The sequence below is a fragment of the Capronia coronata genome, assembly GCF_000585585.1.
Source record: "Capronia coronata CBS 617.96 chromosome Unknown acBCG-supercont1.8, whole genome shotgun sequence".
Classification (NCBI taxonomy): Eukaryota; Fungi; Ascomycota; class Eurotiomycetes; order Chaetothyriales; family Herpotrichiellaceae; genus Capronia; species Capronia coronata.
This window is the reverse complement of record NW_006912900.1, coordinates 1,309,372-1,333,903: the sequence shown is the minus strand read 5'-3', so window position 1 is coordinate 1,333,903 and position 24,532 is coordinate 1,309,372. Positions and strand designations below refer to the sequence as shown.

At 53.4% G+C, this 24,532-nt stretch overlaps 4 protein-coding genes across 4 annotated transcripts; 2 read left to right on the top strand and 2 right to left on the bottom strand.

The window, feature by feature from the left end:
- Nucleotides 1-1,621: 1,621 nt before the first annotated feature.
- On the top strand, nucleotides 1,622-4,711 carry A1O1_08723 (uncharacterized protein; the record flags this gene model as incomplete). The annotated part of the gene is made up of 1 exon (XM_007729581.1): nucleotides 1,622-4,711. The coding sequence occupies one exon, from the start codon at nucleotides 1,622-1,624 to the stop codon at nucleotides 4,709-4,711; it is 3,090 nt and encodes a 1,029-aa protein (XP_007727771.1).
- Nucleotides 4,712-7,250: 2,539 nt separating this feature from the next.
- On the top strand, nucleotides 7,251-8,306 carry A1O1_08722 (uncharacterized protein; the record flags this gene model as incomplete). The annotated part of the gene is made up of 1 exon (XM_007729580.1): nucleotides 7,251-8,306. The coding sequence occupies one exon, from the start codon at nucleotides 7,251-7,253 to the stop codon at nucleotides 8,304-8,306; it is 1,056 nt and encodes a 351-aa protein (XP_007727770.1).
- Nucleotides 8,307-11,097: 2,791 nt separating this feature from the next.
- On the bottom strand, nucleotides 11,098-13,966 carry A1O1_08721 (uncharacterized protein; the record flags this gene model as incomplete). The annotated part of the gene is made up of 2 exons (XM_007729579.1): nucleotides 11,098-13,779; nucleotides 13,856-13,966. 2 exons carry the CDS (start codon nucleotides 13,964-13,966, stop codon nucleotides 11,098-11,100), a joined length of 2,793 nt encoding a protein of 930 aa, XP_007727769.1.
- Nucleotides 13,967-16,497: 2,531 nt separating this feature from the next.
- A1O1_08720 (uncharacterized protein) lies at nucleotides 16,498-18,824 on the bottom strand (the record flags this gene model as incomplete). The annotated part of the gene is made up of 5 exons (XM_007729578.1): nucleotides 16,498-16,646; nucleotides 16,701-16,892; nucleotides 16,940-17,600; nucleotides 17,759-17,812; nucleotides 17,889-18,824. 5 exons carry the CDS (start codon nucleotides 18,822-18,824, stop codon nucleotides 16,498-16,500), a joined length of 1,992 nt encoding a protein of 663 aa, XP_007727768.1.
- Between the last annotated feature and the right edge of the window lie 5,708 nt (nucleotides 18,825-24,532).

Below are 24,532 nucleotides of genomic sequence, written 5' to 3'. Positions count from 1 at the left end.
AATCAGGAGGCGAGCGGTGAATCATAATCTCTACCCCTGACTCCATGGGCTCTTGTCCACGGGATCACACTTGACCGCTCCCTGCGCCGCCTGCGCTCTCCTGTCTTCGATATTCTCTTCCCTAGAGATCAATCCTGTACGCATGCCATCGACGATTGAATGTCAAGGCAAACTACGTAGTAGTTGCTGTGTGCTGTGGCTGCCCGTCAAATCTGTCAAACGACTGACGGACCGCAGCCACAGCCGTCTCTCGAGTCTCTCCCGCTAGACATCCGAGTCCCGCCCCCGGGACGCGCAGAGCCTAGTAACGATGTGCCCTTACATCTGAGCCTCAAGCCCAAGCCTTTATTCGATCGAATTTTGCTGCCTATGTAGAAAACCCGCACCTTGTCCCCAGATATTTTCAGCCAAGGACGTTCGGAAATATTTGCTAGTCGCTCGTGTTCAGGTAATCTTCGTGAAAACGTTCGAGAATACCGTCTTTACTTGTTTGGTGTTTCGATCGGCCATCGGCCGGAGTCCGGACAGCCTCCGCCCTTGGTCGAGGACGAAACACCGATTGTCGCCATGAACCTGTCGGAAGGAATACTGAGTCGATCGACTCTAAGCTGAAACAATGGTTGAAAGCATGGATGGCCTCCCCTGGCGATACGAAGCTCGTATGCCTTCAGCAATACTTGCGATGTTTCGCATATGAAAGCTCCACGCTTATCCTCGCCTTTGTAATCAAAGTGCTGACTGTCTGGAGTGACAATGAGATACACCCCTTTCAAGGCATTCGAATCATCGACCACCTATGCCTTCATACCGCCAACGGCAGGAGTAGTGTACTGACTTGGTACATGAATGCTCGCCTCATGGAAGCTGCCCGACGCTCCGGTCGGATCAAGACGATGGTAAGGTATTCACTCATGCGCTAGCCTCGCTCGCCCTCGCAACGATTCCTATACCCACAGATCCTTCCCTGACGCTGACTCTCTAGCTCTTTCGCGCCAGCACGGAGTTTATGGACCAGGCACCCCGGCCGGCTTTCATCGTTGCTGCAATGCCTCCGCAGGAACACACTGCCGTTAAAGGTCAGGTCGACGTGCTAAGAACAACCAGCGAGAGTGCCGGACGGATTTCACTGGTGTTTTGCCAGCCGGCATATATTCGGGTCTTGCTTTCGTTGTTGCTGGCGCGCTCAAGATCCTGTACGAAAGTCCATGCTTGCAATATTTCTCAGTTACCGAATCGTCGAGGTGCGAGCGCTGGAAGACGCTGTCCAAAGATTAGACACACGCCACAGGAGGACTATGAAGCTGTTCAAGGCTCTGTACTGGGGACGGTTTGCATGGCGGAGGAAGCCAAAGCTTGCTCTTTCAAAAAAAATCCATTGAGTCCATCGCAGCTGCCTTTTCAGAAAATTCCCAACTTTAACTGCCGTCTGCTACGCAATCTAACCTTGTTGCTCCGACGTTTTCCAGCCTTTCTTTCGGCAACACGCGTTGACCTTCAAGACCTTCACCGTTGCATCTTCATTGCAGTATCCTCCTTTTTGGTGCAGCCATGTTTGGATAACTCCCTGGCTCAGTCACGGTAGGAGTGACCCGGGGACAGTACTGCCTTACGGGGGTACAGGATGACGAACGAGTCGTGGGGATCCGGTCCCTCCATAGATGCCGCTGAGCAGAAGCGAGTGGATCGGATCTGCGCAGAGATAGCTGCACGAAAGGCCATGAAATGGTCCTGGAAGCGATATTTCTTCGAATCCGCATCGTCCGAAGGCAGTGTACCAGGCGAAGCCACTCCCTCCATGCCGCAAACCCAAGGCCAAGGTTCCTCGTCATGGACTACGCCACGCAGACACAACCCGATCGGGATTGGGCTGCTGAACAAGACATTACGGACCAAGAAGAAGACAAGGATACCGCAGCCTTCTGAACAAAGCTTCACTGGTATCGCAGGTCATCACACTCAATCTTCGAACGCGTCTGGATACAGGGCAAACTCGGAGAACTATGGCGCTTTGCCCTCCTCCTACAGGAGACTGCGAAAGGCAAGATCCATGCTGACAACCCGACGCCGCATACAGGAAAGCCAGGACAGTCCCCTGCTGAGCCCGGTTGGGCGCAGTCGAATCCCGCGACGAGCGACCAGTTTTGCTGCTCTTCCTACAAGCAACTTCCGTCTTCGCTTGAAACAGTCGTTGACAACTCTTCGGCCCAAGAGCAGAGTTGCTCAGTTTTCAGGTGCCAACGATGGACCTGGCCATGATGAAGCGGTTCAGATTGCCCGAGCCCGCTTTCTCGAAACAGAACAGCAGCAGGCGGAGTGCAGACAACCAATGCCCTTCAGTTTTAGGTCGAACGTACATAACAAACCCTTCAACAAGAGTTTCAAAACAAGTCACAGCCTGGACTCGGACAAGTCACCAGTCCCAATTCCAAACAGGAATCGTTCTACACAGAAGGAGGTGGGAAAGAGATCGTTTTCGGCGTCACTGCGCAATCGGCTTCGCAATGCCCTCGGCAAGTCCGTGAAGGAGGAGGATACAATCCCACCACAGCAACTCGAGGCTCAAAGAAGTCATTTTGATGAGCTCGGAGCTGATACCGAGTCTGTAAGTGGGTTTGACGCATATTGCGCTGAGGAAGAAAATCAAGACCGGCGGCAAAGCCTTTACTTCCCAGCGAGTCCCGAGCATGTCGCTCTTGAAAATCGAGACGAAATGCCATACAGCTTAGATTTAGCTGCGAGTCGTGAGAGCTTGCCTTCCAATACGAGATCGCGGGTGACGAGCTGGACCAATTCTAGCATGACCGGCTCTCTTGGTTTACGATCAGGAATGATCGAGCGCAACCGGCTGTCCATCATCAAGGAAGATGGCGGACCACAGCAGCCTTCCTCCTCAGCCGGTCGCCATATTGGGGGAGTGACCCTGTTTCAGGAGCCACTACAGTCACCTCCAAGCGATGGCCGGCCTTTGCCCATGGTGGACAGCCAACGCGTCTACTCAGCACTGATCAAACGCATCAATCAAGAAGAAGCGGAGGTTGAAAGGACACGGCTAGCATTTAAGGCCCTCAATCAAGAGCATTGTGATGCTCCCGACTCACCCACCGATGCCAGACCGACGATTCGGGTTGTGCGCAGTGACTCTTCCCTGGCCACGATGCCCCTTGATGACCAGCCCCGGCATTTTAGCAGTCGGTCCTGTTCCTGGGACCAGCCAGAGGCTGGCATGACACCGGAAGAGCACAAGGAAAACCTGGAACGAAGAAAGGAACGACTCGCGGTACAGGAGTCTCAATCAAGCTTCTTTCCTTTCTCTAGCGAACAAAATCCAAGTGCTCCGAGTCCTTTCAAACAGTTCTTGCAAGATAGACGGCATCATGAACGAAGCGATAACTGCGGCCAGAGCTCAGATCCCGACGGGGGCAGTGTCATGTGCCATCGCGATACAAGCAATTATGTGATCGATCGGCGACGCTTTGGGTTCAGCAGTGACAGTGTCTACTCGCGCACCACGAATGGTGGCATCAATGATCAATACAGATCTCCCATTGGAAGCTCCGAAGAGTTGTCAGTTCCTAACCATGCAGGGTCCGAGCTGGCTGGCATGGCGACAATATTGCCTACTGTATACCATCGGTCGAGCTCGCAGCCTCTTTCTGGAACGGAAGACATCGGCATTGGTCATACGCAACCCTCTGAATGGAATCCTTGGTCAGACACTCTTACCACTGACCGAACGAATAAGGACTATCAGGCTGCTGCACACTTACGTGAATTGGCGCAGATAAAGTCTGAGCAAGCGCGCGGAAGTGACGAAAGAGGTCTCTCCCAGGCTATTGCTCGGCCGAAGGATTCGGGTGACCCGAAGTGTCTGTACGCCATTGGGGTTGCGCCAAACGGCAACGTTACAAGGCCAAAACCCCGGCTTAACGGCAGCAAAAGCCACACAGGGTTGCTCTACACGGCACGAGCAGATACATTGAAACCCATCTCAAACCAGGTTGAGGATAAGGCAAAGACGGGTGACAGTTTCCGAAAGCTTAGCCCAGGCATTCTGGCGAAGAAATTGAAGGGAAAGAAAAGCCAGCTTATGTCGAAGCCCGACGACACAGGGAAGGAAAACGTCCGAGCCGAACACAGCGAGTCTCCTCCAATGAGTACACCTGGCAAATTGCACCTTCAAGCTCGAAACGGGAACACGACCGGACGACTAAGGAAGAAAGGCAGTGAGGCGGCAATTATCTCTGTCCGAGGGCTCCAGGTTACGCCGCAGAGTGCATTTAGTTCACTATCGACCACTCCCAGCCGCTGCGAAGAAAGTCCCAGTGAGAAAGCCAAGGACCATCTGGTTGCACGACTCAGCCGCCCATTTAACATGGATGTGCCTCCTCACAACCGACCGTTCGACAGCATGTATCTGGGCAAGAGAACCCCCGGCCACCCCGACACGATAGGAAGCAGCCGGTTAAGTGTTGCGCCTTATGTTCCAACGACATTAGATGGGTCTGATGCACAAGCTCGTAAGGGACAAGGTGTCACGGACGCGAATGGCTTGTCTTCCGAGCCCGCTAGCATAGGTCGAAATGCGGCCAGAATGTTAGGGTTGTTCAACAGCAAAAGGATGGTGAGCAACTTTTTGAAGAGTCGAAGAACAGAAAGGAGCAGGAGTGAAAGTGGACAGAGTACGGCAGGGGGAAGTCCGGCATTTCTCTGAACATCTGCAGTTGGAAGTGAAGGGCCTTGAATAGCAGCTGCATGGGGTTAGGTTTGGTTACCAGCATTTGCCTTCCTTCAGGACGTTGCATATGGTACGTCGTATTTTGCACATGAGGGCACGGCAGCGAAAGCCTCTGCCATCCGGGAGACATATCCATAAGGTGGACACATGATATGGGACAAGGACAGGATACATGCCCGTATGGCAGAAACAAAGGTCACCAGCCAACAGCGGCAGTTTGCATAACATCGGGTAGCCTTGGGTCAATCTGGCATACAGACTAGACGAGGCTGAGGTAAATTATATTGACTAATCATTGACTAAGCGAGGCCGGAAGGCTGGAACTGGACGTGCCTTGATACCTACCTGTCCGACTTGCTGATTTCAACGACACCGACACGAGTAAGCATGTGTCGTGCAGCTCCTATGTACTGACCATGGCTCAAGTTGGGAGTATTAGTAGTCCCTAAGGGACAGCAGGCTGACTACCTAGGTATGAAGTGCAGACTCTGATATCATTCCGGAACAGCAGCAGCAGCAGCAGTCTTCTCAGCTGCTCCGTCAGCCTCCTGCGGTCTGGTTGTTGTGTACACTGTGTGTAGACTTTTCACCGCCCAAACCGGTTCGTCCATCTTCTTCAAGTTGCTTTCTGTCATGCGCTGCGCCGTCTGAGCCCCCCACTCGCAACTCGATCAACATGCGAGCTGTGGCAACGGTTCAACCTTCAGCAAACCTTCCTTATGCCTTCCTCAATCATTCCCGCGCCTGACTCGACATCCAACCATCCCATTCCTCGATCGTCCGGTTACCGTGTGCCATCCACCTCAGGCTCATCTGAATGGCCCAGTTCATTCGATGCATCTGTTGTCTTCCCTGGCCACAGCCTTCCATCTCCACCAGCAGTGATGTTGGCCTTGTCGTGTCGCAGCCCTCGCGATGTATCCTGTCTGGAGCAAGCTGCACGTACGCAATACAAAAAGAGCCTATTGGCAATTCAACCCCTGGCCCAAGAAACCTCCGGCTCCTCAGACACCCTGACCAGTCTCACGATGCCTGCTGCGCCTGCTCACCTCGATCGCCGCCCTTTGGTCCGTCCAGGTCGCCACGAAACCTTGCTACGAGAAAGTCGGATCTTTCAGCCTCACCAATACATGCTTTTGCTGGCCCAAACTGTACCTGCTCCACCACCTTTTCTATATCGATTCAATCTGCATCACAAGGCTACATCGTCCCCGCAATGCTATCTACATTTGCGAGGCCTTTGCCAGCCGCCGACTCCTCTCTGTCCGGAACAGTCCCATTCGCCTCCTCAAGTCTCTACATGGTTCAAGAACCATAAAAGCGACCTTCAGCTGGACAACGGAGGTGGCTGCATTGGTCTTCGACCGGCAAGAGTGTGTAGATCCTTGGCAACATGAGGCTCACATGATGGAGACGTGACTCTTGCAAACTCTCCATCGCCTTGTCAACGCTCCGCTTCATAAGGACAACTTTGTGGCTCACGGCGATCGAGTGCGTCCGCTCCGCTCCCCCCGCGTTAGAAACTCTTCTATTTGATGAACCATTGATGGCAGCGCGAGCATCAAGCATCCACCGAAAGGTGTATCATGTCGCTCTATTGTGTTTCCCAGCGCTGGATGACTCCTACGCAGAGCTTGGAATTGAGATAAATACATCGCTCTTCCTTCTCCTCCTTCTTTCCTTTCCTTCTTTCTTCTACCAAGGTTAGTATTGCCTCTGCTCTCTGCTGCTCTGCTCTAGATTGCTTGAAAGATACACCATACTGCTGACTGTGATACAGATCGCGCTTTGAGAAACTTGCTGGGTGTGTGTGAGCTTGGGTGCTTGGAAGTCGGTTATCTGTGTGTTTGGCTGTGTGGACTGGACTTGGGTGTTGAGGACTTGGGTGTGTGAGAGTGGACTGTGTGGTAGTGAGCTTCAAGCTTATTCTTGGTGAGTCTCTACTTCTCTCTGCCAGCTCCCTTTCTCCATGTTTTCCCTTCCTTCAAGTCCTCTGTGTCGTGGACGAAGACATGCCTCCCATTGCCACTGCCTGGAACATCAAGACTTCAAAAGAAAGCATCCCGTGCACTCATCCGATGGACACTGCCCTGGGATCATTACATCAGCACAGCTCCCTGCACTCACTCCATGAACCCATACCCTGAGCACAGTCCATGAACACATTGCCGTCAACAAATCTCGGCTTCACTGTTCCAATTCCCTGATGCTATTGCCCGGACTTTTGCCTACAATCCATTCCCATCAGCCACAGTCTCAACCCAATGCCAGCGGTCATGCTTTGAGCCAATCCTCCGAACTCATACCCTGATCCCATTGCCTTTGACGACCTCCTGATTTCTATTCTCGGGCGGGATCCCGTCTTCCGTTCCCGCCAGCGGCCTCCCGCACCAGCGCCTTCCCTCAACTGGTTCCGACAGAATGTTTTTCCATTGTGCCATATCAAGCTGTGCATTGTTTTTCCGTCAGGGAGCCATCAAATGCTAATCTCCCACTCAATAGGTCAATTGTTGCGATGTCTCAGGACAGCAATTCTGATGCTGGGTCTTCGGACTGCAGCATTGGCGACCTGAGGAGGCGCCAGAGGGATACCAGGCCTCGGCCTTGGTTGACCAACAGCGTCCTCCGAAGAAGGTCTACAGCAACATCTTCTTCTGATTGCGTTGAGCGTGTGGATGCCCCTGCACAATCAACGAGCATCACTGTGCCAATTGTCTCGGACCTGGCACCGTCCACAACTGTCTCGGGTGAGCCCAGACAAAACATCAAAAAAGAGAGAGCTCTGTCTCGTCTCTCCAGCACCGTTGCGAAGGCCGCGACTTCGGTCAAGGCCCTCGCAAAGGCAGCTGGGTCACAGATCCCGCAGTGGGCAGGTCTTAAAGATGTGATGTCTGGGAAGAGTCGATCTGACTCTTCACCGCTTGACAGAGATGGTGAGCAAGGAAAGGGCAAGACAAGTGCCAAATCTCTCAAGGGCACGGGAGGGAAAACTTTTGCGTCCCGACTTCTGGTTCGCTTGGGGAAGGCTTTCTCCGGGCGGGCCGCGACGTCGAGGGACAAGAAGGTTGGCAAGCGGGGGAATGGGGGATGTTCCAGACGGCTTTTGGAAAGGGCAGCTGAGGCTCCCCAGAGTTGCTTCAGGCCGGAGCCAATCAGGAGCCATCGAGTTGAGCGTCAGCTCACTTCGATCCTGAAGCACCGGTCGGAACGCTCTGGGGAGTTGAAGTTGGCAGCACCATCACCGGCAGCGCCGACTTCTCCACGGATGGGGGGCTTACCGGTGAAGATGGAGAAGGAGAAGTCGGCGAAGAAGGTGGTGGTGCTGGAGAAGCCTCCTGTCGTGACACCCGCTCGCCACTGGCCCAAGGATCTGATCAAGACCAGGGTCTGTGGAGTGTGTCGCGACAGGGAGGTGTGCCGCTGTCGGAAGGCGGTAGAGGAGGTCTGGTACGAGCTTTCAACCACCACGGATCAGTGGTTGGAGGCTCAGCTTCAGCTTGGTCATGACTATCTGGAGCTGTCAGGGGGCTTGCTGGGTGGTGTCAAGGCTGGCTCAAAAACGGAGACTTGAGCTCTGGTTTTTGTGTCGGCATCAAGCCTTCTGAGTTGGGGAGTGGATGGAGGATTGGTCTCAGAGTGGTCTGAAGTCTTTGGTAGGGCATTACTGATGATGGATGCCGTCTTGTTGGCCGTGGAGTTCTGGGACGCTGGGGCTTTCACTGAGGGGGTAGTGCTTTTCCTGTTTCTTGGGTTGATGCGCAGCAGCAGGACAAAGGGGCTGGCCATCTCTGCAACCGAGCAACGTGCTGACACACAACCACACACAGGAAACATGGAAAAAACTGCGGAGGATGCTTGACGGAGTGTCTGAGGCAAACAAAAAAAGGGCATAAAATTCACAAAATCATACTCTACAGGATTAGGATAGTTTTAGGATAGCTGGTGTGTCGCAGGTTGCTCATCCATGGTTGCAGAGTGGCTCGGTTACCCTGGAGGATACATTGACAGAAGACACTCTCTTCACAGTCACTATGGCACCCTGGCCGCACGGCTTTGAGGTTTCAGATCGGGTTCACCTTCGGTTGAGCGGAATAGGGTTCTGAATACCTCAGGGTGCCAGTGATACAATATTTGCTTTGCTATGGACGGGCACCTTCTCGTGGTGCAAAGTGTTGGGCTGGGTTGGGCTGGAATCAATCCGGTGAACTGAGACCTGTCCAGGTGTGGAGGATGGGCTGGTTGAAGAAGGTGAGAATCTCGTTCTGATTACACGAGTGACCAAAGACTGACATATCATGACATGGCGCGGGGGGAAGGCGATGCGTTGCGATGACTTGAAGTACGGCAACAGCGAGAGATGCCGGTACGGTGCTCGTCCAATTCTGTCTGGAACTGGAAAGCCGTTTACTGACTTTGAAAACAGAACATATTCTGTCCGAGTCAATGCCACTCGGGAGGACTTCTGACACAGCGGCTTGGATATTGCTTGAGGAGATCTCTCGGAGGACCCCTGCCCAACCAAAGAGACCGAGGAGGAGCGTTTGTACTGTGGCAGGGAGATGACCAGGACTTTTGTGAAATCTCGCCCTGGAGGATTCCTGGAATGATGGCTGCAAGCTGGCTTGGATGGGTTTTCGGGAGACCGCTGGTGTGCCCAAACGACGCAAGAAGCGTGGTACCGAGACTGCGCCGTGGCGAGGGAGATGACTAGGGAAAAGAATCTTTGGAGCAATCCATGTGATAATGATGAATGAACACGAGTGAGTATCAACTACAGCTTCCGGTGATGATTCAGCTCTTCTGACTCGAGACAGATACCTCCCCAAAATCCAGACAAGACCCCCTTTCTTCGACAACTGCCTCTGTGACGGAAGATCCCTCACCTACGGCCTCGGCAACGATTGTCCTCCAGTCTGCTCTCTACTCATTTTACGATTCCTACGCTTCCTGGCTCCATGCCTCGCTCCGCGTCTTCCTCTTCGGTGTGGAATGGAATGGCGGGGATCTTGATCAAGAGATGATGATATGGCTTGCGGAATCAGATTGAACCACAGCGCTGATGCTGGCATGGAAGGTGAAATAAGAGCAGAACAGTGCAGAGGACAGCGATGGAAAGGACGCAGCGCGACGGTATGGCATTGGAACATGGACAACGTGGACAGAGGTAGGGCAAGGTGAAGAGGAGGGAACCATGCGACGCGGAGGACGGAGTAAGTCTCCAGCACAAATCTGGCACCTTTTACAAGCATGGGAGATCCTGACCGAATGATTGCCTAGTTGACTCGACAGACAACCCAAGACTGGAGGGATGGAGCAGTTTGGATATTGAACGACTATCAACAATCAACAGGCTAGAGACCGGCCACCCATTGCCAGACCACCCAACACCGCATCGACAGACAAGGAGTCAACTGTCTAGCCAACAGCAAACCAGCGGCCCACAGACTAGTCATCGACAATGAAGAAGACAGATGCCTCTGCCCTGGAAAAGGAAAATTGGGATTCCGAGATCAGACACTTGATCCGATACCTGGACCGATGACTTGTCAAACAAGTGACGCAGGAGGACCAGGCAGGAATGGGGAGGCAAAGAGCAAAGACCGAAGACCGAAGAGCCAAAGAGGTCGTGGACTTTAGAGGCTGGAGAAATTGATCCTGCATTGACAGCGCAGAAGATGGAGACCGTTGAGACGAATAATAAAAGGGGAAAGTGACTTGACTTTATACAACCACCCACATATGCACACAAAAACAAAGACACCGTCAAGAACACCCAAGCTCTTGCATCGCACAGTATCTTTCCTTTCTTGAGCCTGTAAGCCTTTTCCTAGGCCAAGATTGATTGCCTAGTATCTACATACCTAACTACCCACCTACCCTACCCAGTAAGTAACCCTTGGAAGTTGCCACCTATATAACCTTACAGTACCTACCTAGGCACATACAACAAGGCAAGGCTACTTAACCTGGGGGATCGAGGCGGACAGACATCAAACACATTTAAGGATTATTACTATTTCGGGATTTCTGTCTGGATTTCCGGATCAGATTTCCTTACGACGCCAACACAAAGACGTGCTTAGTCCTGTCTGCTTTTGATCTATTCGCCAATTTCATACAATTCAAGCTCTCAAGTTGTGATGTTCATGTAGGCTAAGACTCTTTTAAGACCCTCAGTGGTGCAGTGCCAATCGATCGATTCCGGTGCGACCCAATGCAATGCAATACAATCCAACATTCATAATCATAATCTCTCTCTCTCTCTCTCTCTCTCTCTCTCTCTCTCTCTCTCACTCACTCACTCACTCACTCACACACACTCTCTCTGGTTCTACTCGCCCAACAGGTAGGAGGACATAATCTCAACTCTGACCACCAAACATATCCTGCTCAAGCATGTCCGCATACATTTCCAACGCCGTGCCGATCATATCGACAATGGCCCAACTGGTGTTCCCCTTGAACGTCTTACTCCACACACGGACGACGGCGACGCTCAAGGCGCGCATCTTGCGCGTGTCGTCCAACAGCTCGCGACTCTCGTGGATCATGGTGTGGTCATTGGCGTCGCTGTTCAGGGGCACCGTCATCTCCGTCTCTTCCAGCAGGCTGCGCACCCAGAGGAGGAGTTTGCGCTCGTGTTCGGTGACGGGCGGGCCGCCTTCGGTTTTCAGCCGAGACAGCACCGCCAGCCACTTGCTCAGCAGGAATGCGCATTCCAGACTGCACAGCGAGTGTTGGATCGACCAGAAAAACGTCTGCGTGCGCGCCACGAAGTCGATGCCCAGCCGGACGGGGATGGAGAGCGCATGGGCGGAATGGAGGAGTGCCGGCGTCAAGCGCGGGTCGCGTCGGATGTCGGGCGTGTTGAACAGCGACCGGGCTATGTGTGACGGGTCGCGTGTCTCGAGGTGTCGAAGTGGGCCCATGTCGACGTGAAGTCGAATGTAAGCCAGCCCCAGCAGTGCCGTGGATGTGAATGCGACGGGACCATTCGGATTCTGCGGGTCGAGACTGGATTCCGGCGTTCGTTTCCATCCGGCCTTCCAGGAGCTGAGCCCGCGATCCAGCACCCCAATGTCTTCTAAACGTAGACTCGATCCCGCCACGCCAGGCCACGCCAGCGAGAGTTGTCGGGCGAAATAGATCTGTTGAATGATTGCATGTATGAGGATGTAATTCCCAAGCGGGGAGATAGGTGTTGAGGCGGCTTGGTTTTGTTTGTTGAAGAGCCGAATGAAGGCCGTTTGAAACGGCATTTGCGGCGACGCATTTGCTTCGTGTAACTTCTTCCACTGCTCGGCCGTCGTAGCTTTCCACTCATTGGCCGGGTCGGGTAGGTTCAGCTGGATCTCCGAGTTGAGGATCAGAGGAGGGACATTCCACGTGATAGAGTGAAGGTTGAAGAAGCAGTAGACAATCAACTTAGTACGCTTGTCTCCTTCAATTCGGATCCAATCTTCCCAAGTTAGGTCGTCCGGGGACTGCATGATCTCGGGACTTGTGAGACCAGCGTCCCGCACGAGGCGTGCCAGTATGCTTTGGAATGCTAGTGCTTCACGGAGCAATGCGGTGTGCCTCTCCCAAGTCGCAAACGCAGTGAGAAGTAGAAGCGCCTGTATCGAATCCATCTGCTCTTTGCTATCGGGGGTGACTGCATTTTCTGGCGAAACCTGTTGGAACGGACTGCCCGAGTGACTTTGGGTCGCGAATCCACCACTAGGGGATTGAGCCATCGATCCTGTCCTGGGTCTATTCCATGATTGGGGTACTGCCGATTCATCGCGACATCGGATCTGTTCCATTACCACGGCTTTGGCGGCGTAGAAGAGTTCTATGCCGCGGCTGTTCTCGAATCGGTATTGTGCGCCTACAGCTGCCAGCGCTAGGATCAACTCAGGGGCACTTTGTGAGACTTGGAGTGTGGGCACATGGATAAAAGGGAGATGCTCATGGAAGCCGTTGACGTAGCCTGCCAAGTAACGAGAGAGAGAATGTCTAGATGGAGGAATAAAGCCTTTGGGCATGACGCTGTCGAAGGCGGCCAATTTGGAGACAAAGATGGACCGGTCAGAGTCGGACACGTCCCATGTGGTCCTGACCTTGATGGCTTCCGCGTCTTCGATCGAGCTTCGGGGTTCTGGCCGATGGAAGTCAGGCTCTCTAGACTCTGGCTGGAGGGATGGCAACCTTGAACCGAATCGGGAAAAGGTGGTCGTCTCTTCTTGTGGAACGCCAAGTTTGGTATCGATGGAATGCTCACCGTTCAAATGAGGCCTTGAGATATTGAGGTGGTCCCCCCTCAACTCTGGAGAATGATAGTTGTCCACCGGCTCATTGCCAAACATACTGGTGTACCATTCGGAAGACAATCCCACGGAGTCGAGGAAGACGGTGAAATCCTGCATTGGATCGGCCAGGTCCGGGGGCTCGAACATAGACGGCTGTTGATCGTAGCCCTCTGGAAGCATTCGGGGCTGGTATTGTCCTTCCGACACCGTGGGCATCATCGAGGGTATTGGTTGTTCACCGAGTTCCTGAGTCACCTGCGGAAGACCGGACATATAATGATCCTGTCCGCTTGAAGCAACGTGGCTGGCGGCATGCGACAGCAAATTCAAATCGTAACCCCATGATGGATCAAGTGGCGGAGCGCCTAGAACTGAGGGTTGGTGCGATGGCATCCCCTCAACCTGGTGCATGCCGTTGGTAGGCTGCATGAGCTGAGGATCCAACATATCCATCATCCCTCTTCCCTCGTGAGATGCTTCCGGTGACAGCAAGGCTGGATTGGGCTGCGATGTAATGTCCATCGGGTCCGATGTGACGGATGACGCGTGATGCGGCTGCTGCGACTTGGTCGCATTGTGGTTTTGTATGTGGTGTTTATGGGATTTTCTCGTGGTATGCTGCTCTTCTTCCCCCGGATGAACGAGTCTTTCGTGGCGCACAAGCAGGTCGCTGCGGGCAAATGACTTTGTACAAATTTCGCAGACGAATGGCTTCTCTTTCGTGTGGGTGCGGATGTGTCTTTGGAGGTGTTCCTGTCGATACACTCTCGAGTCAGTCTCCGCCGAGGCAACGCGAATGCAAAAGACGGGCGACGGCTTCTTGACTTACCAGCCGGGCGAAGAGTCGCTGGCAATGCGGACAGGGCAAGGTCTTGGTCTTGTTGCCTGACTGCTTCCTCTTAACCCTACCACCAGCATCCGGCGACTGGAGTTCGTCCATGCTTGGAGAGGGAGGGTTATGAGATGGCAATACTGTCTGGCAAGCCTTGCGAGTCGCGCAGTGTGGAGATGAGGGGTTTGAGGGGAAGGCGGAATGAAGGTAGAAGGCTGGAAAAGAAGAGGAGAAAGTGTGGAGGTGGAGGAGAAATGGATGGATGGATGGATGGAGAGAGGGAGGCGGTTTGTTGAGAAAGGAAGGATTCTGGTGGAATCTCCGTCATACGATTGATCGATTGATTGATTGATTGATTGATTGATGGCGATAGTATAGAGCAAAAGAGAGATACAGGGTCGAAGTCACAGCACGCTGCGATACCTCTTACTGCTTCTAGCCGGCGCCGCAGCTGCGAGACTGCGACGGAATCAAGCTCTTTCGCGGTCGCTCGTTGTTTACTGCGAGTCACTGCGAGATCGAGCGCACCTTTCGAGAGGCTAGGCTACAACGGGTTTGGCGTCTCTCGCTGCCCCGGCATCTCGTTTATCCGTGATCCAGACAAGGCTGCGAGTCACATGATCGGGATTCCACATTTCACCCACTGCACACCACAAGGCTGAGCGATCACAACATTTGGTCGAAAGCTGCGATGGGCATCATCTCACACAATCAAACACGCCAAACGCGGAAAAGACCCCTGTGTTGTCAGGAGACTACGCCATTCGCTTGCTGTTCTCTGACATTCGGAACCCCAGTCTGTCTCTGCCGATGTGGGGGACGACTACCCTCCACTCTCGCGAGAATCTAGCTTTCAGCCCAGAGAAGAGAAGCCTTTGACCTTGACGCCGCGAGCCACGGAGAGGATCCATTCTCGAATGCAAATTTATATCATGGTCGGTCGATGAGCCGAGGAAAAGCGTCGTCGGATATCTTTATATTGAGGTGTCAACTCCTCATGATCGGGGGCCTCCCCTGGTGAAATGCCTACACACCACTTGGAAGCCTTGGAACTCTTTCTCCTTGACGGAGCTACTCCGTCCCCCCCAGGCTGCGAAACGGTATGCAGCTGCCACTACATCATGAAGTCTGATCGAGGCGATCCACCAATGTTGTAGTCCTATCTACGCACGTGCATGAACAGGACTCGGCTCCTCCTGACGCCGTCTCGAGGCTCGCGTGCCGGATTTCCGGGTACATGTTGGAGGTATATAGTCCGGTAGCTACCTCTTCCTCTCACCACAATTGAGACCACAGATCTCGGTATTTTGTTACTTATGTTGTGGAATGTGGACACCCTCACGGGAGACAGGCAGCTTTTGTTCGTCCTAGGGGTCTGCCCTTCCCGAATGTTCCTTACCATCATACTATCTTGTATGCTCTCAGCACGTGCGTCAACACGGATGTTGACTTTGATGAGAAGGTGGAAGAAAACGCTGTAACGGATCTCGAGCCAACGCAGTGATGAAGCGATCGGAATGCTAATTACAGAGACATACAGCAGTCTCCGAAGTTCACTGACGCCATTTGCAGGCCGTCAGCCAATTCTATCTGCATGGTTACTCTGGTTTCCATTCCAATCATCAACACCGAACCTTTGCAACAATCTACTCAGCGGCACGACTAACCCGGCTTACCGAGCTTACCAGGCGCTCGTTCCGTTCAGCCGGCTGAAGTCGAATGGCTCTTCCAAGGCCGCCGCAAGTACTGTTGTCATCGTCGTTGAAAAGGGACCGTGGCAAACAAAGTTTACCACGGTTACAAGAAACATCAGCGTCGATACGTCTGGTGCCATCCGTGATCCAGGATTTGTGTAAGCCAATGCTGGCAGTAACAATGACTTAGACCATTCGGACACAAGTATCTGCAGTTGACATCCTGCGCTATGGTGCTGACGGCATGCTAACATGCCAATCCCGGTGTTATGATAACCCAGCGTGTCGACATGGGAATGGGGAGGCCACAGGATCGAGCTGGGTTCACGAAGACCTGAAGGCTTCATTCCAGGTTGAGTTCGTCTCGCACTGTCCGCGCCAAATGACCAGTGTGGGTCGAAACGCTTCACCATGAAGACATGCTTGCAAGACCTTGGGTGCTTCAGGTAAAAGGGGTGGAATGAGACCGTTGAGATGGTAGATTTCTGCCCACGACGACCAGGTGCATACTGCCAAAGGTGAGAAGTCGTGCGACGTGGCATGAGGCCAAGAAGGCACAGCGATAACGAGAATGACGCCTTGGAAACCGTGTTCATCAGACATGATCGACGTCAAATCGTGTGCACCATCAATACTCGTTATTTCAAGGCAGAAGTTGCAACGGTGCCCGACGGCAGCAGCATGTTGTTGTCCTCGCCGGACTGCATCACGTCCAGCCTTGAATCCGCCTGCCACAACACCCTGTCATGACACACGTTGTACGGCTGTCACCATCCCGGATACGCAGCTGATTGGGCAACAGCCATTGGTGGCAGCAAGCCCATCGGCGCAACTCCGCACCGTCTCTCAGGTTGTCCAGCAATGGCTTAACCGCTGATGAGCGTGCAGCTGTGGTGAAGTGGTTGAGATCTGCTGGGACACTTCTGAGTCCCCCGGCTTCTCACTTCATGGAAACGGATGTTTTTGGAACCCATTCCAAACCATATATAGCTCTTTTGATAGAGACTGAATGGGCCACCCACTAGAACGGTGACATAGGTCAAGAAGTTCGACGAGTGCCGTACGTTGGCGCAGGTCTCTCACACATAGCCCAGCTGTGCCTACAAGTCAGCCAACTCCGTGGCGGACGGGTGATGGAGTTCTCATACCTATGAAAAGACACTGAGATGTCATGCTACTCGACGCGTAATCGGACGCTGTAGAAACAGCTAGCCCACAAATAGTCTCAATATAAGTTCCAATCTCTCTTTGCTGGTGCACAAGGTCGGCCAAGCCCCGGAGGAAAGGTCGATGCATCAGAAGCAGAATGCGAGCGGCGCAGTGCACTTGAATCGCGACGCCTGCGGAGGGGTTAGCCTGGTCAGGGGGAGAAGTTTGCTTCACTTACCGAAAGCCGGAGGATGAACCCAGATTGGCTTGAAGACAGCAGATCCTCCGCTCTCCAATGGCAAGGGGTTAAACTCGATGGGTAGATGTCGCTGCCAGTCATCAAGCATGTGACCAAGGGTTTCTGCCCTATCGATTCGCGGCCTGATGTCGACTTCTCCTCGTGCCATCTCTTCCTGGGAGCAGTACGCGACAACTTGGGCCAACACGTAGACTGAACGTGCGGCTATTTCGTAAGAGTTCAGCTCGCCATAATCCCTGCTCGGCGTCCAGGAATTGAAGGGCTTCCGCTTCTCTTTGAACGCAGCCCACACATCCTGGCACAGCCACGCCCACCAGACGGCTCGGTGAAGGCCAAATGAATCACCATCGATCCTCTGCGCACGTTGGATCCAGAACACCCCTTGCAGATGCCGCTCCCAGTCTTTCCGGGACCCGTCCAGCATCTCATACGCAGAAATGATTAGGCACGTGGCGAGTAATTCAGCACTGGTGTTGTACGAATCATACTGCATCGCCTTTTGCACATAATGTAAAGTTTCGTGGTAATAGGGAAGGGACTCGTTTCTGTCGTGGACAGCTCCATTTTCGCTCGTTGGACTAAGAGACAGATGTCTCACTGACAATGCCAGTATGGCGTTCAACAATCCGACGTTGTGCATCTACCGAACCAATCACATCAGCACAATCATTTCAATGAGCCTCGTCGCATGAGGGAAGAAACGCCCAAGGAGAATCTGAGAATTGAATAACAAGTCTCCAAGAGCAACAAAGGTGCCCCCGCTCAAAGGGCCACTTCTGGTCAGAAGATATGACTTACCGCCAAGTGAGGGACATATGTCGAGAAGTGACGTATTGGGTCGAAGAGATCAATCTAGTCAAACACATGTCAGTATACAAGAACGCCAGAAGTTTGTGCGAAGGACTGGTTCGAAGGTAAATGGACTTACCCAACGGCTGATCCGGTTCACGAAATGGTTGAATATCTTGGTTTCATGAGGCCTGAGAGTCAATGCTGCGGTCGACTGCCATAGGTGCGAATCGGGAGGCACTGGGTGAGAGTAGGGAATCCGATGAGAGGCGGTCCGGGCAGCCCCCAATGCAGGGCCAGATATGCTGGAAGGGAACTCGGCACGTAAATGACTCTGGGCGTTCGCCAACTCTGAGAGAGAGGAGGTACGTGTATCAGGTTGAACATGTGGACGGCCGTTGAAGCTGACCGGGGCAGGCTCTCCCTCGAACTCGGCGTCCCCAGCTAGTAATCCGAACCACTTCGCAATCGCTGCATCGGCCAAAGGACCCGATTTCGAGATGTGGCAAGCGGTTGGGATATCTTCGGGACTCGACACAGCATAGATGCTTTGAGACGAGATACTCGTTTGCATTAGGGACTGCAAATAAGGCGCACCAGGCGAGAGCTCACCGGTCACCGAGACAGGCGGCGCCTTGGATCGAGGCGAGTCTTGTTGAGAACTGGAGTTTTCGTCCCAACCTGCCAGCACAGTAGTCATCTGTGAATGGTTGTCTGCGCCAGCATTGCTCGAATAGCATGCGAGCGGCGTGGCGGTGTCATAAAAGTCAGGCGACGCGGGTTGAGAAAGGTGATGCTCAGACTGAGGCTGTTCCGCCAGCGAGGGAGCTGGATGGGATGTTGGGTTGTAGGGGGTGGCTGCTTGAATGGACGAGGGATCGGCATAGACGCAGTCATGATTGCTCCGAGCACATGGTCCGCACACTGGCTTCTCTTCGTTGCACTTGAGATGTCGTTTGCGGCAGGTCATACAGCCGGTTCGCGTGCGCAGACCGCGCCCTCGTGGCTTGCGGTCTCTGGTCCGAGCAGGCTTCCTACTCGCATCGCCGCCGTGAGGTGTTGGCATGGTAGTCATGGTGATGGTGATGGTGCGCCAGGAGACTTGAGAACAAGCATGAACAGGACCGACTTGTCAACGGGGGGCGTAGGGCAGCATCGAGGCTTTTGAAGGAGGAGTCGATCTGGCCCGCTCACGGGACTCGGGTTGATATAGAACGAAGGATCCTGGGGTCGACAAGTTGCCACATCACCGACACATGCAGTTTATGACACGACGCGGACCACATACTGAGCGATGAGTCGGATAGAGTGATCTGATCGAGTTGACTGCTGGACCGATTGGATTCTCCAGAGTGGCCGAGTCATGGATGATGGTGAACGGTGCTGGAGTGGCCTGGGTTGGTGGAAGACTGACCCGATACGGATGGAATGGGCCACGGACGAGGGTGCAGTTTGAGAACAGACTTCGGGGCTAGACCTGCTCGATTAATCTCTACGCTAGAGCCTCTGGGCAGCTACTACTGCCAGTGTAAGCCGGCGGCCACCACTGCAGTGCAGTGCAGTACGTTACCTAAGGTGGTACCTAAACTCGAGGTGTGCCACTGCAGGTGCGCAGGGCAGGGTGACAGTGTGCTGTCGTCGCGGGGCCTTATTAGCTTCCCTTAGCCTCCCTAGCCCTTGGGACCGGTGGATGTTGGGTGTGGGTGCGCAATGCCATTGGCGTCGACGTGGCTTCAACTCTAAATCTTCCGGGCTAGGGCTCACTTGACTCGGTGTGTTCTAAGTAGTAGGCAGTTTCTTTTAGGCCTGAAGCCGTGGAAGGCATGGGCCCAAGTAATCCTATGCACTTCGGATGCCGCCCACGGCACCAGGAGCACCGCCGGCCTTTAACTGCGCGACTTTCAAATATACTTTGTGAGGTCAGAATAATGATCAGACCTGTCAGTTAGACGAGCTGCTATTCTGTAGTACTGAGGGGGTGTGTCTCATCATCCCGATCACCACGACCTGACCGCGGCTAGAGCCACCTGGACCACAACGCCGTTACAGAAGTACTTTGGTCGGCAGGGCGTGGGTCGGTTGGCACGGCTGACCGCGCACAGCCTCCATACCCAGGTATGTACAGCCTAGCTTGGGTAGATTTCAGGTACCTATTATTGCATATACTTTGGGTACCTCAGGCCGTAGAGCCTGGAGGATAGGGAGAACTTCAAAGCCCTCCAAGACTACAGTAGTACTTCGGGCACTGTACTCTACCAACACCCTAACCTACATTATCTCACCTAGGTCCGCCCACACACTCACGCATCTCAACACCCTGCACTTTCCCCCCTTCTACTTCGGCTTCGGCTTCGGTTTCATTTTCAGCTCGTTGTTCTCGTTCTTCTTCTTCTCTATGGCATCGGAATCTCCCACATTTCACCGTCCTACTGCGACCATCCAACCGCCTCAAACCCAGCATCCAGCGTCCTCCTTCCTCCTCTCCGTCACCCGACCTCCAACCTTCCTCCTGGTCCCTGCTCTTGTCCTGCACGATCTCAGACATGGATGATCCCGGAAACAGTATTGCTCCGGCCATGCTCTCGGTTTCGGGGTGCATCAGGCCGTAGCGACAGTTACTGTGCCCTCTTCTCCGGCCTCGAGGCGATCCATGTCCTGCAAACTTTCCTGCACAGTCCCGGTTGGACAAATGTCGTGCCCTGGAACGAGTGAAGTCATTGTGCATCGGACTGCAATATCTGGCTGGCTTAGTATTGCAAACCCGCACGTGTGTTGATTAGCGTTCGAGACAAGGCTGCCATCAGTCCGGGGTCTCTAGCCTGCTTGCTGTATACAGACCTCGAATCCCGATCATGTACCTATCGGGTTCACATACACCGGTTGTGGGCATGTCGCTGTTGTCACTACCTGGAAAACAGGGTCCTCAGGCCCAGGCATACTGCACTGTGTGCTTCTTTGCACAACGATATGCAGGGCCATCCCCTAGCCGCTGCCAGTACTTTGGGGCCGGCAAGATAATTGCATGGCCTGAAAAACTGTCTGACAACGCTGCGAACAGCCTCATGTAGCACGTCCGAAATCAGCCGTCGCCACCATATCTCTTCTCTCCAACCTCCTGACCCGTCCAATTCTGGGAAGTTTGTCATGGACATTACTGACGTGTGGTGATGGAGCACGGCCAGGACACTTGAAACATCGGCCTGCACAGATTCACAAAGTACCGCCAAATCTTCGGGTGTAGTGATCAAGTATGTCCTCGCCGGCGGACAGAAGTGCCGGAAAGAGGGATGATCCCGACCCGGCCATGTTAGCCGTTCCCTGTTAACCGTTCCCTGTTAGCCATTTTCTAACCTACAACTGAGTCGAGTGGTGCCAGTCAGCCAGGAAGGAAACAAAGGCTCCAGTATTCTCGGTGCGGCGGGTTACCCATGGTGTCAACTGGTTCGAAGGACGTCTCGTGTCGCTCCGAAGTACCTAAAAGGGTCAACTATGACCGCAGAAAGCATGCAGGGGCTTGAACTCTTGAGCAAAGCTGCATTATGGACATGATGGATATTTTGTTTGCGGATACAACGGCCCTCCCGACAGGGTCACCCCCGGGTCGCCCGTAGGACGGCGCCATTTTGAAGAAGGCCGGAGAAAAGTTAATATACTTTGACCCGCCACGACTGGACACTTCCTCGACCTTCTCGACCTGCTCAAACCTTCGTGCTCGACAGCCGAAACTTGTGCCGTTAGCACGAACGCAGCCTCTCTCACGCCGCGGGCATTTTTATCCGGCCCAATCTTGGAAGTCGCGCATTGCACGAACGTGCTTGTTTTTGAGTTCCTACACCTTAAGGTGCGGTTCGGTGTAGCATCTGCTACAGAGGGGGACGATGGGACTTTGCCCACAGCCAAGGCTACCAGGACCAGACAACCGTCAACATCTGAAGTGGCACTGGCCCACAAGCCGGACTGATGTGTCAGGTCAATTGACAGCGCACACGCGCACTGTCTCCCTACACAGTATCACTTGGCCATGACTCGCAGTACAGACTCGATCTTCGTCCGGCCCACCGAAATCGACCCCTCGTTTGCTCTTGAGTGCTCTTGCGAAGCTTGCGAGCGCCACCGAAGTCAGTTGCAGAGCAAATACAGAGAACTGGGTTGACCGCAACAGGATCGCAACTGTAGTCCCGGCTCATCTAACAACGAAGGGTAAGCTTTGGCCGCCTCGCGCAAAGAAAAGGATACTTTCCGAGTTGCCATAACTCGCACAGCCTTGTCCGGTGCGGTGCCGCCAGAGACCCGAACCCAGCTTTGGGGGCGTTGGACATTATCTCCGACGACCAAAACTATGGGGCTTCACTTATCTACGACCAACGACCGGATGGCCAATATGTTGTCTGGAACCAAGTCTAGGCGATCCAGATCACATGCCAGTGAACCGCTGTAGATCTGGGACGTGAAGAAGATGCGATTCATTGGCATGCTTTTCCGTGACACGAGGGCTAAAGTGGAACGGAGGCACTCTCCGCGGACACCCTCTGGTTGGGCTGATATCCGCAATATCCGCACGCCAAACACGGCTTTCCCGAGGTGGCCCAGGCTGTCATGGACGCGCTCTGCCCAGTCACTACCCCAGGTGTTTCTTCGACCTGCAAGGACAACGGCTTGTCGTTTTCTTCATGACGACCACGAATTGTGTCCAACACCGCTGATCCCGTTATGACAAAGCTCGGAAAAGAGTGGATCGACGTGCGAAACTTCGTGGCCGAAGCGCAATTCCTATACTGCGGCCAGGCCCGACAACCAAGCCGGCGGTTCAGCCACAAAAGGGTGCGCAACTTTAGCTACCAGCATATGTGGCATGGCTAGGTGTGAATGGTGCCCCTTGTCTGATGAAGCCAGTCATCCCAAAGAGGTAAGTCGAGCAGCAGGTCCTGTCAGTCTTCGGTCGCTATTGCATTCCTAACCGGTCCTCGGAACATCAAGGCTGTGGCGTTCGAGGACAAACTTCGTCTTAGCATCGCTCACCCGTCCACTAAACCCACCATCTGTGGTGACGAGCCATATACAGAGTATGCAGGCTTCCACACCATTGGTCGAGTCTAATACAATGATGATTCCAACAGTTCGGAGCATAACAACGGACAACGGAAAATTGAGAATGAGACTCCTCAACCGTGTCAGACATCAAACAGTGACAGCCTATATGCCCAGTTGCGCATTCGTCCGAACGTGCGGAAAAGCCACATGTGGTCACTGCCTTCACTGCCATGTTACCTTGTTGAGAGTTTCCGATTAAAGTTCGCCGATTTCTCCTCCCACATCATACGCAAAAGTCAGGACACTTGATCCGTTCCAGTTGACACTGCTGCTGCTCGCTGCTACTGGTCTTGAAGCAATTTCCGCCGAATCTCGGCCTCTCTGCGACACATCATCGAGGATTCTTTGTTTTGCGCTTTCTATTGTCCTCTCTCTGGATGGAAAGCAGACAAGCCCCTGTTACACGATCCCCGGGCTCATTGATCGTGGGATGATTCTGCCAAGAGGGAAGTTCCTTTCCGCCGACGCTGGATGGTGTGTCATTACTGTTAACCTTTGCCGTCGAACAGCTTGTTCCCCCTGATCGTCAAAGGGATGATGCCATGCTCCTTTGGTTGTCGGCCTGTCGACTGAGTTGAAAGCTATGAATAAATCACGACCAAGACCCGCTGGTGTCGAGTCAGTTCACGCTCCACAGCCTTGGGTCGGGTACTTTGTGGGCTATATGGAGAATACTCAACTGCATGCCTTTGACGCCTGTTGATTTGTGGGTTCGGACCGCCCATCCACTTTAGTATTATGATTCGGATAGGACGCTGGGCGTCCTTTCAACCATTTCGAGGTAGTCTGTGGTAGGCCAGACATGGGGCCAGCAGACAACACAGCTCCGAGTACGAAGAGGCCTAGGGAGTCACCGAGACGATGGTCTCAATCGCCTCGTGTATCAGGAAGGATACAGGAGGTCAAAACAATCACCTGACAGGCGATTCAACCGATGCATTTCAAGTGACCTTGGAGTAACCTCTTGCTGTCTTTCTTTCTTTCTGGCTTCCTTTCTTGCCCCTGTTCCAGATCTATCTGGCCAATTTCGAATCGTTGACAAACGCTGACTGTCATTATGATTGATTTGATTCCCCCTCTGGCAGAATGAGTGGGACTCTGCAAGATCCGTAACCTTCTGATCACGCGTCCAAAACAGGTCGTTCTCCCATCCTCACGACTGCTCAGTGATGGTGCTCAGCCGGCGGATGCTGGCCGCAAGATCCATCTGTTCAATCCAACCTGTCTGTCTGTCCGTTCCCCTGGCCCACCACCCTTAGGTGTCTGCTCCCCCAGCCTTTTTCACAATAACAACGATCTCTGCGCATCTGGCATCTGGCATCTGGCGTTTGGCGTTTGGCATCTGGTATTTGGCACATTTGCTCTCCTTTTCCACTTCCCCATTCTTCTTTCCAGTACATCATCGTTCCTATGGGTGTCCAAGTAGAGTAAAATATATCAGAATAGAAAAGAGAGCCCTCGTTCGGTCCTGGTTCATATTCAGTATCCAGTTCCCCGGGATACACTAATGACTCCCGTTGACCTTGGTTGGGCCTTGAGCAGCATCACCTTGTTGACCTTGACTTTACATTGCGACGATGACCATTCCGCAACACGTTCCAAGTCACATAAAAGAGAAAGCGCGCATCTCTTGCTCATCGTGTACGGCCGTGGTCTGCCAGTCTGGTCAAGCCAGGGGGTTGTTCTCTCTCC